This window comes from Sceloporus occidentalis, unplaced genomic scaffold (genome assembly GCF_023333645.1).
Source record: "Sceloporus occidentalis isolate IW3139 unplaced genomic scaffold, rSceOcc1.0.p SCAF_8, whole genome shotgun sequence".
In the NCBI taxonomy this organism is placed as follows: domain Eukaryota; kingdom Metazoa; phylum Chordata; class Lepidosauria; order Squamata; family Phrynosomatidae; genus Sceloporus; species Sceloporus occidentalis.
Window position 1 is genome coordinate 46,665,488 of NW_028316988.1, and position 16,657 is coordinate 46,682,144.

At 42.1% G+C, this 16,657-nt stretch overlaps 1 protein-coding gene across 1 annotated transcript; it reads left to right on the forward strand.

The window, feature by feature from the left end:
- The first annotated feature begins 658 nt into the window (after positions 1-658).
- LOC149308834 (POU domain, class 3, transcription factor 4-like) lies at positions 659-1,893 on the forward strand. The gene has a single exon (XM_089537187.1). It carries the CDS (start codon positions 659-661, stop codon positions 1,826-1,828), a length of 1,170 nt encoding a protein of 389 aa, XP_089393313.1. The 3' UTR covers positions 1,829-1,893.
- Positions 1,894-16,657: the final 14,764 nt, after the last annotated feature.

Genomic DNA, 16,657 nt, shown 5'->3' on the forward strand with positions numbered 1-16,657 from the left:
ATCCCTTGGGGCTTGGCTTTCCGCTTTGAATGGTATGTGTCTGTCTCTCCCTCTTTCTCTGTGTGTGTGTTTGCCTATGTCTCTCTCTGTGTATCTCTAGTTCTCTGTATGTGTTTGTGTGTGTGTATCTCTCTGTATGTATGTAGTTGTCTATTCCTCTCTCTCTCTCTCTCTGTATGTGTGTCCATGTTTCTTTCGCTCTCTGTGTGCATGTGTGTGTGTCTCTCTCTTTCTATCTCTCTGTGTAGATGTGTGTGTATGTCTCTGTGTGTGTGTCCCTGCCCCCCTTCAGGAGCAGACAGGGTTAACCCCCTTCCCTTCCCTTCCCTTCCCCTCCTCCTCCTCCTTCTTCCCAGCCTGCCTCCAATGGGACCAAGCGCTGCCTTCCCTTCCTGCCTCCGTCTCCCTCGTTTTAACCCTTCCCTGTCCCTCCCCTCCCCCCCTTTGATTGGGGGCGACCCTCCCCTCGGCGCTGATTGGCCGCCCGCCGGGCAGGAGGCGTGGGGATTGGCTTGGGCGGGTGCCGCTCCGGGGGCGGAGGGAGGGAGGGCCGGCGCGAAGAAGATGTCAAAGGCTGGCCGGGGCTGCTGCGGCGGAGGAGAGCGGTGGCGGTGGCGTCGGCGGCGTCGGCCTCGGCGTCGGAGGAGGAGGAGGAGGGATGGCGACGGCGGCCTCCAACCCTTACAGCGGCCTGCTGGCCTCGGGGGGCTCGGCCCTGGTCCACGCCGAAGCCGCCATGCAGCCGGGGGGCCCCTTCCGAGGCCAGAAGCTGCTCCAGGCGGGCGACTACCTGCAAGGGGTGCCCAGCAGCAACGGGCATCCTCTGGGGCACCACTGGGTCACCAGCCTGAGCGACGCGGGGCCTTGGGCCTCCACTTTGGCCGGGAGCCCCTTGGAGCCTCCGGACGTCAAGCCCGGCCGGGAGGACCTGCAGCTGGGCTCCCTTTTGCACCACAGGGCCCACGTCGGGGGGCACCCCTCCCCGCACCACCACGCCAGCCACGCCAACCCCTGGGGGGGCAGCCCGGTGCCCAGCAACGGAGGGCAAGCCGTCTATGCCCAGGCCGGCTTCACCATGCTGGAGCACGGAGGAGGCCTGACGCCCCCGCCGCCTGCCTCCTCGGGCGGCCCCGGCTCGGGCTCGACGGGGCTGCACCAGGTGCTGCGGGAGCACAGCCCCGAGGTGGAGCCCCTGCTGGGCCACCACTGCCAACAGCAGCAGCAGCAGCAGCAGCAGCAGGAGCCTTCGGACGAGGAGACGCCGACGTCGGATGAGCTGGAGCAGTTCGCCAAGCAGTTCAAGCAGCGGCGGATCAAGCTGGGCTTCACCCAGGCCGACGTGGGGCTGGCGCTGGGCACTTTGTACGGCAACGTCTTCTCGCAGACCACCATCTGCCGCTTCGAGGCCCTGCAGCTGAGCTTCAAGAACATGTGCAAACTCAAGCCCTTGCTCAACAAGTGGCTGGAGGAGGCCGACTCCTCGACCGGGAGCCCGACGGGGCTGGACAAGATCGCCGCCCAGGGACGCAAGCGCAAGAAGCGCACCTCCATCGAGGTCTCGGTCAAAGGCGTCCTGGAGACCCACTTCCTCAAGTGCCCCAAGCCCCAGGCCCAGGAGATCGCCTCCCTGGCCGACTCGCTCCAGCTGGAGAAGGAGGTGGTCCGCGTCTGGTTCTGCAACCGCCGCCAGAAGGAGAAGCGGATGACGCCCCCCGGAGAAGGAGGGCCCCCCCCGGGAGCCCCCGCAGGAGCCCTCGGACAGGGGCCCCACCAGGGATACCCCTCCCACCCGCTCAAGGCCACGGACCGCGACGGACACGACCTTTGACCCCCGAGCCAGGGACCCCCCCCAAGGGGACTAGGAGGGGGCATCCTTTGTGTTCTTCCTTTCCTTTCCTTTCCTTTCCTTTCCTCCTGCCTCCCTGCCTTTCCTTTCCTCTTTCTTTCTCTTTATTACTTGCCTTCCTTTTCTTTTCCTACATCCCTCCTTTCTCTTTCCTCCCCTTTCTTCCTTCCCTCCCACTCTTTCCTTCCTACCTTCCTTCCCTCTCTCCTTTCCTCCTTACATCCCTCTCTTCCCTTCCTTCCTTCCCTCCTTCCTTCCTTCCCCCATCTCTCCTTCCTTCCTTCCTTCCTTTGTTCCCTCCCACTCTTTCCTTCCTTCCTTCCTTCCTTCCTTTCCCTCCCTCCCTCCCTCTCTTTCCTTCCTTTCTTCTTTGCTTCCTCCATTTCCTCCCTCCCTCCCTCTCCTCCCTTCCATCCTTTCCTTCTTCTTTCCTTCTTCTTTTCTTTCTTCCTTTTTTCCCCTTCCTGTCTGTCTGTCTCTCTTTCTTTCAGTCCCTCCTTCCCTCCCTTTGGATTGGGCCCCTTCCTTCTTGGTGCTTCTTCTTCTTCTTCTTCCTTGGCATCCATCTTTGGAGCAGCCCTGGTTCAGGGCTCTGGATTTCGGGGGGTTTGGGGTCCCAAACGCCATCCGCTGGGAGGCCGCTTTCAAACCACTTTGGGAACCGGAGGCCCGTCCAGACGGGAGGAACCATCCGCTTGGAGAGCGCTTTCACTGCCTTGCTTTGATGCTGTGGGATTTGCGGGACTCTGGGTCCGGAACACATTGGAGAAAGGACCCACGTTGATCCCGCTTTAACTGCCCTGGCTGTGGAATCCTGGGATTGCCGTTGGACCCTCCAGGTGGGTTGGACTGGGATTCCCATCCTTCTGGGCCAGGTTTATTCGGCTACCGACTGCCAACCTGCTGGGCTGCAGAAATAATCCGGTTTGAGACCACTTTAAGTGCCCTGGCTCAATGCTAGGGAATGCTGTGAAATGTAGTTCTGCCAGACATTGAGGCCACGACAAACAATTCCCAGAATCCCATAGCCTCCAACCATAGCTAGTGAAAGCGGTGTCCGACCGGGTTGTTTCTGCCTGTCTTTTCGTTGGCATCCGCGCACTGCAGAACTAAACCCACTTTGAATGTGCGATGTGGAAATAATGCGGTTTGACACCCCTTTGACACCCCAATACATTGTGGAAAATGATGCAGCTTTGACATTAGAAAAAGAAGGTGCGTCTACATTGTGGAAATAATGCAGTTTGACACCTCTTTAATAATGCGGTTTGACACCAGTAGGGCTCCATCCCACAGAACCCTGGGATTTGTAGTTTGGTGAGGAGCCATCCCTTTTGGGTAGAGAATGCGAAAAGGGCCTTGCAGAACTACAAATCCCAGGATGCCACAGCACTCGAAGCGGTGTCGAGCTGCTTTATCTCTCTACAGGTCAGATGCACCCAACGCAGCTTCAGTCCAAATCCATAACATGGAGCCAGGGCAGTGAAAGCGGTATTGAACCGGGTTATATTTTCTGCAGTGCGGATGCAGCCTTGCTGTCCTTGCTATGATTATCCATGGTTCTTTCAGGCACCAGAGCAAAGCTTAAAGGAAGACGAAGCTTGGAAACCCAGCATGGAAAGGGGATCTGTAGCACTTTGGAGAGGGACTCTTTCAGGCCTGGTCTACACTGCAGAACTAAAGCGGTTTGGCACCACTTCAAGGTCCACGGCTCCATCCTATGGTATCCTTGCATTTGCAGCTTGGCCTGGCATGGGAGCTAACTACCAAAACTACAAATCCCAGGATCCCCTAGCCTTGAGCCATGGCACTTTAAAGTGGTATCAAACTGCATTAATCCTGCAGTGCAGCTAAGACCTTGGTTTCCTCTCAAAGGTGTTACAAAAGCCCATATTTCTTTTTGGTATCCATTTGCAGTTGATAGTAGACTGGAGAAATAATCCAGTTTGACCCCGGTTTTAACTGCCATGGCTAAAGGCTATGGAATTCTGGGAATTGTAGTTTTGGGAGACATTGGGTCTCTTTTCTGGCTTGGCCCAAAATGGGGAGCCTTCTTTGGTGGATCTGGGATATTTATTGGCATACCTGTTTTTCCTTTATCCCTCCCTCCCTCCCTTCTTTCTTTCTTTCTTTCCCTTTCTTGTCTTTCTTCTTCTCTATGCCAAGGCAAACTACAAATCCCAGGATTCCATAGACATTGAGCCATGGCAGTTAAAGCGGGATCAAGCCGGGTTGTTTCTCCAGTCTAGCAACTGCTTTCTTCCAGGGTCAAAAATCCTTTGGCTCAAGGAAACAATGTCTATCCCAGTATTCAAACAAAACTGTAATGTGTGTGTGTATTTGTGTGTGTGTCAGTGTCCTGAGTTACGTGTGCCTTTTGTGATGCACACTCAGGCAACACACACACGAGGGACACACATTGCCATTTTGGGTCCAGGTTGCAAAGAACAACAACACCCCAGATCCACATTAGAGGGATCCTTTTCAGCAGGCCAACCCAAATGCACACAACACACAACTCACAATACACCTTGGAAACATTGTTATTATTATTATTGTATGAATTTGTGCCCCGCATTTCTCCCAGAATCGGAACCCAAAGCGGCTTAAAACACAAAACAACCCAAAAACTTCCAAAAATGACGATTAAAAATGCAATGAAACTATTGCAAAGATTCACTTCCAAAAGTGACAATTAAAATGAATTTATATTATTGCAATATTAACTTCCTAAAGTGAGAATTAAAATGCAATGAAACTGTTGCAATATTAATTTATTAAAATGCAATGAAACTATTGCAACATTCATTTCCAAAATCGATGATTAAAATGCAATGAAACTGTTGCAATATTAACTTCCAAAAACGAGGATTAAAAATGGAATGAATCCATTGCAATATTGTCTTCCAAAAGTGGCAATGGAAAATGCAATGAAATTAACTTCCAAAAGTGACTAAATTAAAATGCAACGAAACCGTTGCAAGACTCACTTCCGAAAGTGTCCATTAAAAACAGAATGAAACTGTTGCAAAAGTGAAAATTACAATGCAATGAAACTGTTGCAAAATTCACCTCCAAAAGTGTCCATTAAAAAATGTTGCAACATAAACCTTGCAACATGGGATTTGTTGTGCATTTGGCTTGGTCCAAGAAAAAGGGGATCTCTTTGGGGGGATATTTCTTGGCACATTTCTCTGCTTTATCCCTCCTTTCTTTCCACTCCCTTTCTTTTCTTCTTTTTTCCCATTCCTCTTTTTTTCTAGGGCCAAACAATTTTTCTTTTTTCCTCCCCAGTTTTAGGAAAAGGGGGGAACAAACCCAACTCTTTCCCTTTCTGTCTCTTTCTATATAAATATAAATATATATATATATATATATATATAAAATGATTTTTTTACATTCCTTTTTTTGGGGGAACAACAACAAAAAAGACAAGACGTGCCTCAGAGAAACCTTTCAGCGCCTTCGGTCAGTGTTCCTTCTTCAGGGGATGGATGTTTTAAAGCATCTTCTTTGCAAAGAAGGGTTTTTATTCCTTCCTTTTTGTCCTTCTTTTTCTCCTTCTTTTTGCTTTGGATGGACTTCGACTTGGGACACTTTCTCCATTTTTGCAAAATCGTTTCTTTTCTGTCTAAACCGGATCAGAAAACAACCCTTTTATTTTTCGTCATTCTTTAAACGTCTCTTTCTATTATTTATTTATTTTTTAAAAATTGAGTTTTTGCTAAAATAAAAACCCACAAAACCTCCTTTTCTCGAGGTTTTGTTTCCCAAAAGGATCCTCTGACTTGAATACTTTGCATCCAAACGTTTCAGTTGCTTCAACCTTCCTTGCTTTACCTTGCTCCAAGTTCCTTTTTTCGTTAAGGTAACGATTCCCGTTAATTCCTGGCCAACGTTAGCTACTCTTTCCAAGAAGCCCAACGATCCCATTCCTTGCCTTTTTAGTCCTGATTTTTGGGGGCTTCTCCAAACAAAGATCTCGAATCGAAACCGGGACAAAAAGATTTAGCCTTTTCTCTAGTTCGGAAAGCTCTGTTTCTCACTTCAGTCTCAGATGGATTTTGACGGTCTGTACTTTCAATATATATACATATATTAAAAATATATATTGGGAGAAGCACATATATCTATGTGTGTGTGTGTGTGTGTGTGTGTGTGTATAAAATTATATACACACACACATATACTTGTGTGTGAATATATACACATATGTTAATATATATTCATTATATATATATATATATATATATTAATATAACATAAAATATATAATATTGTGTGTATATATATATATATATGTGTGTGTGTGTGTATACTTGTGTCTGTGGATGTGTGTGTGTGTATATATATATATATAAACATACATGCTAATATATATATTATATATAGAAATATTATATATATAACATATATATATATATGTATACTTGTGTGTGTGTGTGTGTGTGTATATATACACACACACACAAACACATATACATACACACACACACACACACACACACATATATATATCTTCTCCCAATTCGAGGTTTTAACTCCGAGATCGAAAGGGTTTGACTCCGTTTCGAGATTCCTCCTAAATTCGGAGCTGATGGATACAGATCAAAGAGATGTTCTTTAAACATAAGGGCAAAGATAAGCCTTTGGTCAAAATCCACTTGGGATTGTGCTTCGATCCGTGGAGAAATGCTAGACCTGGACAGAAGTGCTGGCCTTTTCTTTCCTTTTCCTTGAAAACAGTATTTTGTCCAGGGACCTCTCCCTCTCCCTTTGCATATTTCTCTATTGCAAATCTCTCTCACAATATATGTGTTTGCAAAGGGCACACAATAGACACATTCACAAAACACAGCCAGCCAAGGGCACTTTGTGTATTGCTCACCTATCCAAAGCCTATCTATATTTAACACAGGTGCATTTTTTGAACCCCAGACCCAACTCCAGCCCAGTTTCCCTTTTGCCTCTGAAATGTCAAGACATCAAACCTTTGTGGGTCCTTTTCAGTCCAACAAGATTTCATCCCTATAACTTTCCCTATAATAAGGCTTTCATGTCTCCAATTGGAAATGTTTTAGCCAAGTCCATTCTTGAAAAGGGTTTTTCTTCTCTGAATTTCTCTTTCCTTTTTCTCCTTCCCTCCTTTAATATTCCTTTAATGGTTGGAAATATTCCATTCATATTTGATACATATTCCTTAATATCCATTTCCAGAAAAGGATGCTCCTGCTTTGAAATATCCCAAGGTTGAGATATCTTCCTGCCAACTATATATATATATATATATATATATATATATATATATATAATTTTTTTAAAAGGAGAAAAACAACAAAAAATGGAAGAAAACTGTACAGTTTTGTATATTCTAAATGTTTTTTTTTTTTTGGGGGGTGTTCTTAATTTAAAAGGGGGGGCGAAGAAGAAGAAATACAAAAACAAAGATCATTTAGATTATTCATTTAGTAACGGATGTATAATAAACGCTATTTTCATTAAAATGTTGCTTTTTTCAACTATTTTATTCCAAAAATATTATTATTATTATTATTTATTAATAATTATTAAGTAATAATTATTAAGTAATAATTAATAATAATAATTATCTATCGTGGTCGCTGACAATTATTTATTTTCAATAAATTCTGAATTGTGTTTTGAAAAAAAAGTTTAAAAATATTGAAAAAAAGGAGAGAGAGAGAGAGAGAGAGAGAGAGAGAGAAAGAATGAATGAATCCTCAAAGGAAGGAAGGAAAGAAGGTTTAAAATAAGAATAATAAAAAGAATTAAAATGATCTGCTTTTGTGATATTTGATTGTCAACCAATTTTAGTCGAGGGAGGGGATATATATATATATATATATATATATATATATATATTCACACTATTTTATTGTTGTGAAGACACACAAAAAAGAGGGTCTGAATAAAACATTTTTGTGCAAATTTTGCATATTTAATTTTTTTGCAAATTTTGCAAATTTAATTTTTGTGCAAATTTTGCAAATTTAATTTTTTGGGCAAATTTGTATTTATTGACACACTATTTTATTGTGTGGACACACACAAAAAAGGGGGTCTGAATAAAACACACACACACACACACACACATATATATATATATGCAAATTTAAACAAAAGAGAGAGCCAAGATGTTGCAGTTATTTGTGTGCAAAGGCCAGAAATTTGTGTGCAAAGCCCTTCCAGTAGCCTTTGAAGCCTTGCTGTTGTTGTTGTTGATGTTGTTGTTGTTAAATCATTTTTTATTTTAATATTGTTTTATTCAAAGAAGAGTGTCCCTGTTCTGAGTTCAAATCTGCCTCCCTCCTTCTGCCAAATTGGCAAACTTCTTTCCTTTGGCAAAAGCCACCTTTCCAAAGGAAGGAAACGACCAAAAAACAACTCTTTGAGTCTTTTTCCATAGGGTTGCCATATAAATCCATAGGGTTGCCATATAAAGCACACATTCACAGACACACAATCTGAAATGTGGCGCCTTTTGTGTGTGTGTGTTTGTGTGTTGCCGGTCAACTTGTGGTGACCCTATGAATTTCATGGGGTTTTCATAGCCAAGGGCAGGCCTCTACCAGTTTCCTACTTTGCAAACAGGGTTTGCAAAAGGTTTTGGGATGGGAAAAGTGCTATTAAGACAATGTCCTAAAGTCCTTTTCATTTTGGCGTATGACCCTAAATAAGTAAGTGTCCTAAATCTGAACTGATGGTGTGTCCTTGTCCTTTGAGAAATCCTAACACAAACACACACACACACAACTCACATCTATAGATGTGGGTTATGCACAGATGTGTGTATATGTGTCTAAACCATGCTAGGATTTCTCTATATACCGATATGTCTATGTGTCTATAACAAATTCGATTCATTTGACCATCTATACTGGCAAACTGTGAACAAATAATCTGTAGATTAATTGATTGATGATCGATTGACAGATAATATTGTATAATAATAATAATAATAGATAATAGATTATATATAGATATAGGTATAAATATTCACAGAGGGTTTGTTTGGGTGTATAAAGGGTCTGCCTGTATGGAAACACAAATGGTTTCTTGCGCATGACAGATTGTTGTTATTATATAGTAATAGATAATAGATGATAGGTGTAGATATATAGATATAATATTCACAAATGGTTTGCTTGTTTGTATGTGTAAAGAGTCTGCCTATATGGAAAAAGACATGGTTTCTTATGCATGAGAGATCATTATTATTTATATAATAACAGATATATATATATATATATATATATATATATATATATATCAGCACAGATAAAAAGGAATATATATATATATATATATATATATATAGAGAGAGAGAGAGAGAGAGAGAGAGATTGTTTGTTTGTTTACTACAGATTGTGTATAAACAGTCTTCTTATATAGAAAAACAAATGGCTTCTTATCCATGGCAGATAGTTATTATTAGATAATAATAGATTTTCATATATATATATATATATATATATATATATATTCAAGAATCTTTATTATTATGGTCATAGACCAGCACAGATAAGAAGGGATCTATCTATCTATCTATCTATCTATCTATCTATCTATCTAGATATATTCACAGGTTGTTTATTTGTGTGCAGAAACAGTCTTCCTATATGGAAAAACAAATGGTGTCTTATGCATGTATGTATATGTATATATGTTTATGCACACTATTTGTTATATACACACAAATAAATTGTGTGTGTGTGTGTGTGTGTATTAATGACAGATTATTTGTTTATCCGTGTGTATATAATATTCTTTTAATAGTCACACATACACATACCTACATAAGGAACTATTCGTATAAATTGTGTGTGTGTGTGTGTGTGTATTATTGACAGATTGTTTGTTTATTCATGTGTATACAATAAATAGAGTGTACAAACAGACACATATGCACATACATGCATAAGAAGCCATTTGTTTTTCCATATGGGCAGACTGTATGTATACACACAAATGAAGAAATCGTGTGTGTGTGTGTGTGTGTGTGTGTGTATTATTGACAGAATATTTGTTTATTTGTGTGTATAAACAAATAATACATATAAACACACACATATAGCTTGCCAAAAATGTGTGCGTTTAAAATATTGATCTAGGTTGGTTTAGTGTTTCCCTTTTGCCCCCTCATTGTGTCGATTTCAGTTTAGCAACTGTGCCAGGTGATCCCTTTCTTTCTTTCTTTCTTTCTTTCTTTCTTCTGCTGGGATGGCATTCTGTTTCCTGGTTAGCAGCATCTCTCTCTTTCCTTTGCTTCCACTCTGGCCTTTCAAACCAGGCAAGGCTTAAACCCCTTCCTTAGGCCAGCCATGGGTCAGTGACAAAAGCAGAGGGGAGCATGGCTCCTTCACCCTTTCCCCTCCCTTTGAATGCTGTGGGCGCATGGAGAGACCCTGGCACGCATCTTGCTTGCAAATGATCACCGAGAAGCAGAGGAGGGTGCTGCAGAGGCCTTTGTAAAGAGGAGAGGCTGGGGCTGGCTTGTCTGGAGTTGGCTTTCCTTTAAAAATGAGATGATGATGATGATGATGATGATGGTGATGATGTGCATATGCGCGCATGTGTGTCTATGTCTGTGTGAGACCCTAGCAGGAAAAAGAAACACTAGCCACGGAAACACAACCCTTATGGATGGGGTTCTCTCCCATTTCTGCCATCTTGTTGCAAATTAATAGGAGCTGTATGTGTGGCATGCAGGTGCATCATCATCATCATCATCATCATCATCATCATCATCATCATCATCATTATCATAATCATCATCATCTACCTGCCTTGTATATTCAGTGTGTAATGCCCCCCTCCATTCACTCCTTATAGTTATTTTTTCAACAATGACATACAAATGGTTGTGATGTACACATGGTTCAAGATAGGCCACCAAGGCCTAGAGACTTAAAGTAGATGCAGACAACCGACTGGTTTGATTGGATTTTTCTTCTTTTAAATAGCCAGACTCCAGTTTATTTACACTGGCTCCCAGTAATGGTAAACCAGTAAACCCTTGGCACTAATTTGGCACGAGAGGAACAGGGTGCGGAACAGATCCTCCTAAAAACACCCCCGAAACCCCCTCCGTCACACAAGGCCTGGGTGGCGGAGGAAAGAAACATTGCATTCCCCAAATGGTTCGGTGGTTTTGCACTTGCAACAAGGCATTCTCTGCTATGTTTTATATCAGCCAGGCGCCATTCTCTTTAGCAGAGGCCTGTAAGAGTCTAAGGAGGCCGCAAGGGCCACTGATGGATCTGTTGAGAATGCTTGCCAGAGCAGTTAAATGGACATGAATCCAGCTTCTTTTGTTGCATATTTAGCTATTGTCACCCCCAACCTTTGGAAACCAAAGGGTACTTTTGGCTTGGCTTCGAACAAGGGAAAAAAAGGGGGGGCTGGAGGTTGCATTTGGGATTTCTTTGGGCTGCTTTTGAAAGTCCATTCTTTTAAAAAAAATAGGGAAAGAAGACACGGAAGAATAAACAATAACCGTCGGTCTATATATTTGCAATGGGGCAAAATCGAGCTTGCAATTTCGATTTCGTCTCTTTCCCATTTCGTCCTCCATCGCCTGGCAGAGGGGCTGTTGTGGGGAGGGCAAAACAGCTACACAACAACAGCCCACAATCATCATCATCATCATCTAGACAGGACAGGTAGGTTGTGGGCTGGAAGGGAGAAAGAGCTGGCAATCCAGGCCTACACAATCTTCCCTAGAAGGGCAAAGAGAAAAAGCTGGTGGCAGCACTGGGTCGAAAGTTGCACAAGTCTTTATTATTGTTATTATTATTATTATTATTATTGATAATGTTAGAGAGAGAGAAAACAAAGCTCCTGGATAAATCTGCATTATTTTATTATTCTTTTTGGTTGGTTTGTTTGATTTTGCATTGCTTTGTTTGGAAAATAAGCCCTTGTTTTATAGACACAGCTTCCCATTTCCTCCTATTACATCAAGCTATGAGAAAGAGGGAAGGAAAAAGGGAGACCCTTCTTGGGGTCATAGGAGAGGCGGGATAAAAATACATGTTGTTATCTATTATTATTGTTATTGTGCGCCCACATAGGCAAGGTGTTGTTGTTCATCTTGTGTGCTCCACGGCACTTGGATGTTGGTTTTGTGGTTCTTCGGGACCAATAGGGTTTCCCCTTGCTATTGGAGTCAGGATAGGCTTGGGAGCATAAACACAGCTCTGTGTGTCTGTGTAGCTTTCCTTCACTGTCCATATATTATCAATCCCAAAGCTTCCTTTCCCTTTCTTTTACAGCCATGTTACCGTTTTGTACTTTGCCTGGTCAATTGGCAATAAAAACCCCATTGCCTTCCAAGAGGGCTTCTTGAATACTCTGGAATCAAATTCCAGGGAGGAAAGTCAGAGTTACGCAGGATAGATCCATGCAACTACCTCCAACTAAAGTGTTGGGTCACAGGTGATGAGACCCAAATGAAACACTACCCTTCAGAGCAGACTACTATTGGGCTGGGTAGACAAATATCTGGCCCAGTATCTAGACCAGCATGGCATAAAGCAAATTCAGATGGTACTCCAACAAGTCCTTTAGCCATAAACCAGACATAGGGAACTTAGGGTCAACCAGATGCTTTGGAGGACCACCATTCTTGGAGCTGGGTTTCCAAAACATCTGGAGGGCTAAAGCTTGCTTGTATCCATGTTCCACTGGATGAGTTTTCTCATTCAAATGCTTTCATTTTATTACATTATATTTTATGCATCCTGGATTAAGTACATGAAAAGTATTTTTTATAAAGACAGTGCCAGTAAACCAACAATTTAGAGCTTCTATTTATATTTTGTCAAGACAACAACAACTACATGTTTAAACAATACACCTTGTGCAATGCTCTTCAACCTGCCCTGTGTTAAGATGCAAGTATTGCTTGATCCAGTTGTTGTGCAGCATTTAAGATTTAGCAGAGGGTCCAATTCTGACGCTTTCTCTGAGCTGTTCTATCTGTTTAAGAGTTCTTCTTATGGGGCCTAAGCCTGGTGTGGATAGGAATAGCTTGTGGGCTACATGGCTTAATAATGTGCATCCGCACACTATTTTTGCAGCTAAAACGTGTTCACTGAGTCGGCCATGGCCTGCATTTGGCTTGCTGGGTCACAAGTTGTGCAGGCTTACTCTTAATATATGCAGGCTGTGTGAAAAGGAATGGTAATGTATGCAGGTGGTACTGCTGGAAAGTAGTTGAGGTTTTGTTGATGATTATCCTGGCTTTGCAATCTCTGGTAAAACCCATAGTATTTTATTACTCTTCCTGGGGAAGGCTGTTGCTTTTTTAGAGGGGGGGGACTGGACAAAATACTGTTGTTTTCCTAGCTTTCGATAGAGAGGCATTCCCCCATCATATTTATTATAGGATTTATTTATTTTAAAGTCCCTGCAAAAGTAAGCTGGTCATGATTTTCTTCTTTCCTCCTGAGAATACTCAGATAATTACTGTGTCTCTATGTTTGTGTCGGTTGAAATTTAATAAGATCCCTTCCATGTGGAGGACTTATCAATTTAATAAGCTATATACAGAATTATAAATATGCTTCTGTCCGAATTGCAAAGGATTGGTGTTGTTTAAAAAGCCAAAACCTACTTCCCAGATCTGGACAGGGAAAGAACAATTTAATTCCCAAACTCACAATCGTTCTTTAGGCCTTTAAAAAAGAAAGAAGAAGCTAAATGACTGAAAAAAGCTACTAATGTAATTAAAAATATTGTAACTTACGTGGGAATTAAAACTGTCGAGGGAATTGAAACTAACTGTCATTTAAGGGCATTGCATTTCAATTATTTTTCTTATCAGATATCTATAGGAAAGACTGAAATCATTTTCATCGATAGGAAATATTGAAATATTTCACTGTTTTCAAAGAGAGATCCTTCTAGGCTGAAATCTTCTAGACATTGACCTGGGAATAAGCCTCACAAATTCAGAGGGAATTATTTTTGAATGGTCATATAATAATATTAACCATAATAATAATTTATTAATATTCCGCCTTTTCCCGGCGGAATCAAGGTGGATTCCAAGACGTAAGTGACAATAAAATACAAATTGCAATAAAATTTATTTACAATGACATAAATATATAAGGCTGCACCGTTTGCTGGTGCAAATGTGCTTGGTTCATTTTATGCAACTGGATGATTTCCTTTTGTTTGCATCTTCCTTACCCCAAGCCCTTGAATTTTCTCATTTCACCCAGCTGTTGAAAGACAGAAAGGAAACAATGCAAGGCAGACACAAATAAAGTGGGGCTAAAAGAAAAAGAGAGAGAGAACCTTTAAGAAAAACTATTGGGGGGGGGGGGGGGGAGGTCAAGGAAATCCATTTTGAAACTGTTTAAAGAAGGAAAGTTCTTTTGTGCCGAATCAAGGCCTGTCCAAAAGAAACGCTTTCCTGCCACCTAATGTTAAACAGCCATCACTGTCGGGCCTTCTTGAGCCAGCTTTGCATTAAATATATTCATGGCACACACTGACTGAAGCATTAAGCAAAACAATATTGGAGGCACAAGTGAGATGTTGCAAATTAATCGGTATGGATTAATCGGAAGGGTTTTTCCAATCACTTGTTATGAACTTAGCCCTCCCCACCCCAAGACAATTCATGCATTCATCCAAGAGAAATAAAGTGTTGAGGAATCATGGTATAAAAGCCCCAACAGTGGTGTATCCATAAATTTGAATCAGGCTTTTACTACAAATATATATGTACTACATGACGTACATTGCATTAACTATATACGCCGTGTCGATCAAATGAATTATTTAAGACATGCATATTGTATGTGTGCAGATAACATGTAAGGAATCATTTCACTTAACGTATTCGAGAAGGGAACTGATTTTAGAATAGTATTAGGCCAAGCAAAAGGAGATAATCATGTGTCCAAGCTTTTGGGATCTCTAGAGCTCCTCATCGGTTGTGCTGAAGAGCTCTGGAGCTCTTGGAAGCTTGCACATTTTTGTCTCCTTTTGCTTGGCCTAAGATTTGGGATGTTTACTAATTGCCAAAATGGATACCTTCGAGATATATATATATAGACTACAAAGGTGCAACTAATAAATTGCAAATATATATATATTTAAAGGGGCAGACTGCATCCAGACTTTGGTTCAATCTGCACTGCAGAAATAAAGCCGTTTGACAGTGCTTTAACTGCCATGGCTCAATGCTATGGAATTCTAGGATTTGTAGTTTTGAGAGATACTTAGCATTCTCTGTCAGAGAGCTCTGGGGCCACAACAAACTACAAATCCCAGGATTCCATAGCATCGAGCCATGGCAGTTAAAGCGCTGTCAAGCTGTTTTATTTCTGCAGTGCAGATTAGACCTGAACCATACTTGTACTAGGCAAAGTGAAATGGCTAGGACTTAAGATGATCATGAGTAACTTTTCAATGAATGTCGTGGGTCTTGTTTAAGTATAACTCAATTCCAGTCCAAAAATTATGTTTTAATGCAACTGGTTTTAAATACTGCTAATGGAAAGGGCCATCGCAAAAGAAGTATACTTCCTTCTCTGTCACACAGGGCCAATGCCTCTTTTAATATGATACCTCTTATAACTCAGTGCTCAGATGGGGCAGTTCAGCTCAGTATGTTACATCGTTGTATGAACTATGTATACATGATCTAAAATAATGCAAGGATCATTTACAATGTGTGCACACGTATGTGTAGCCTAAAATAATGAAAATATGCTTCTTGCTTCAGAAATATTGGTTTTAGCCATATGTAAATTTAATCGATAGATCAATCAATCCACTAAAAGTCATATTATGAGTGCATTAAGGTGTATTTAAGCAGGTAGCAGACCATATATACATCTGAGCAGAGCTGGATTTGGAGAAGGGGGTGTACTTTTTTCTTTTACCAGAATGCTTGCTATGTGTGTGCTTAGAGAATTCAAGTTTGGTACTGGCGTAGGAGTGTTGTTGTGTGCTTTCAAACCAGTTTACAGTGACCATATCCTGGGGTTTTCTTAGCAAGGGGTAGATAGATAGATTTCTTTATTATGGTCATAGACCAGCACAATTGGCAAGAGGTGTTCAGAGGAAGTTTGTCATTTGTCTTCCTCAAAAGCTGAGAGAGTGTGACTTGCCCAGCATCATCCAGTGGGTTGCTGTGGCTGAGTGGGGATTTGAACCCTGGCCTCCCAGAGTCCTACTCGAACGTCCAAACCACTATACCACCTTAGCTTTCTCTCTGCAAGGTGATATGAGACCATATCTCCTCTGCCTCCAAAACTCCAAGCTCTTGCACCTCTTTTTGTGGGTCCATGGCACCCCAGTCATGGCACTGCCATGCACAGCCCAGAAAACAGTTTTCCCCTCTCTGCCCCATAGCAATTGAAGGAGGAAGGATGTTTTGCCTTGTGGTTTTACAGGGGAGTTTATCACACGGGAGGAATTTCTCTTAATTTCAAATGAAAAGAAAGTGGGACCAGAATGCATTCACGTGAATTCGCTAGTTCTGCGAGTTTATGTGAATTCGAATTGCATTCGAACTGGCTTCCCATTGCCTGAAAATAGCTTGCCATTGCCCGAAATTGCATGTGATCACCTCTCACGCAATAACGTTAAACCCCATGAGTGCGTTCGGACTGACTTCCCATTGCCCGAAATTGCATGTGGTAGTCTATCACGCAATAACATTAAACCCCACGATTGCGTTTGGATTGCCATTGGATTATACTTCCAATTTCCCTTGTCTGATAAACTCCAGGGCCATATGTGTGGCGTAGTGGTTTGAGTGTTGGA

What these genes read in the sequence shown, in the direction of transcription:
- LOC149308834 (XM_089537187.1), top strand. Translation starts at nt 659, where the DNA reads ATGGCGACGGCGGCCTCCAACCCTTACAGCGGCCTGCTGGCCTCGGGG.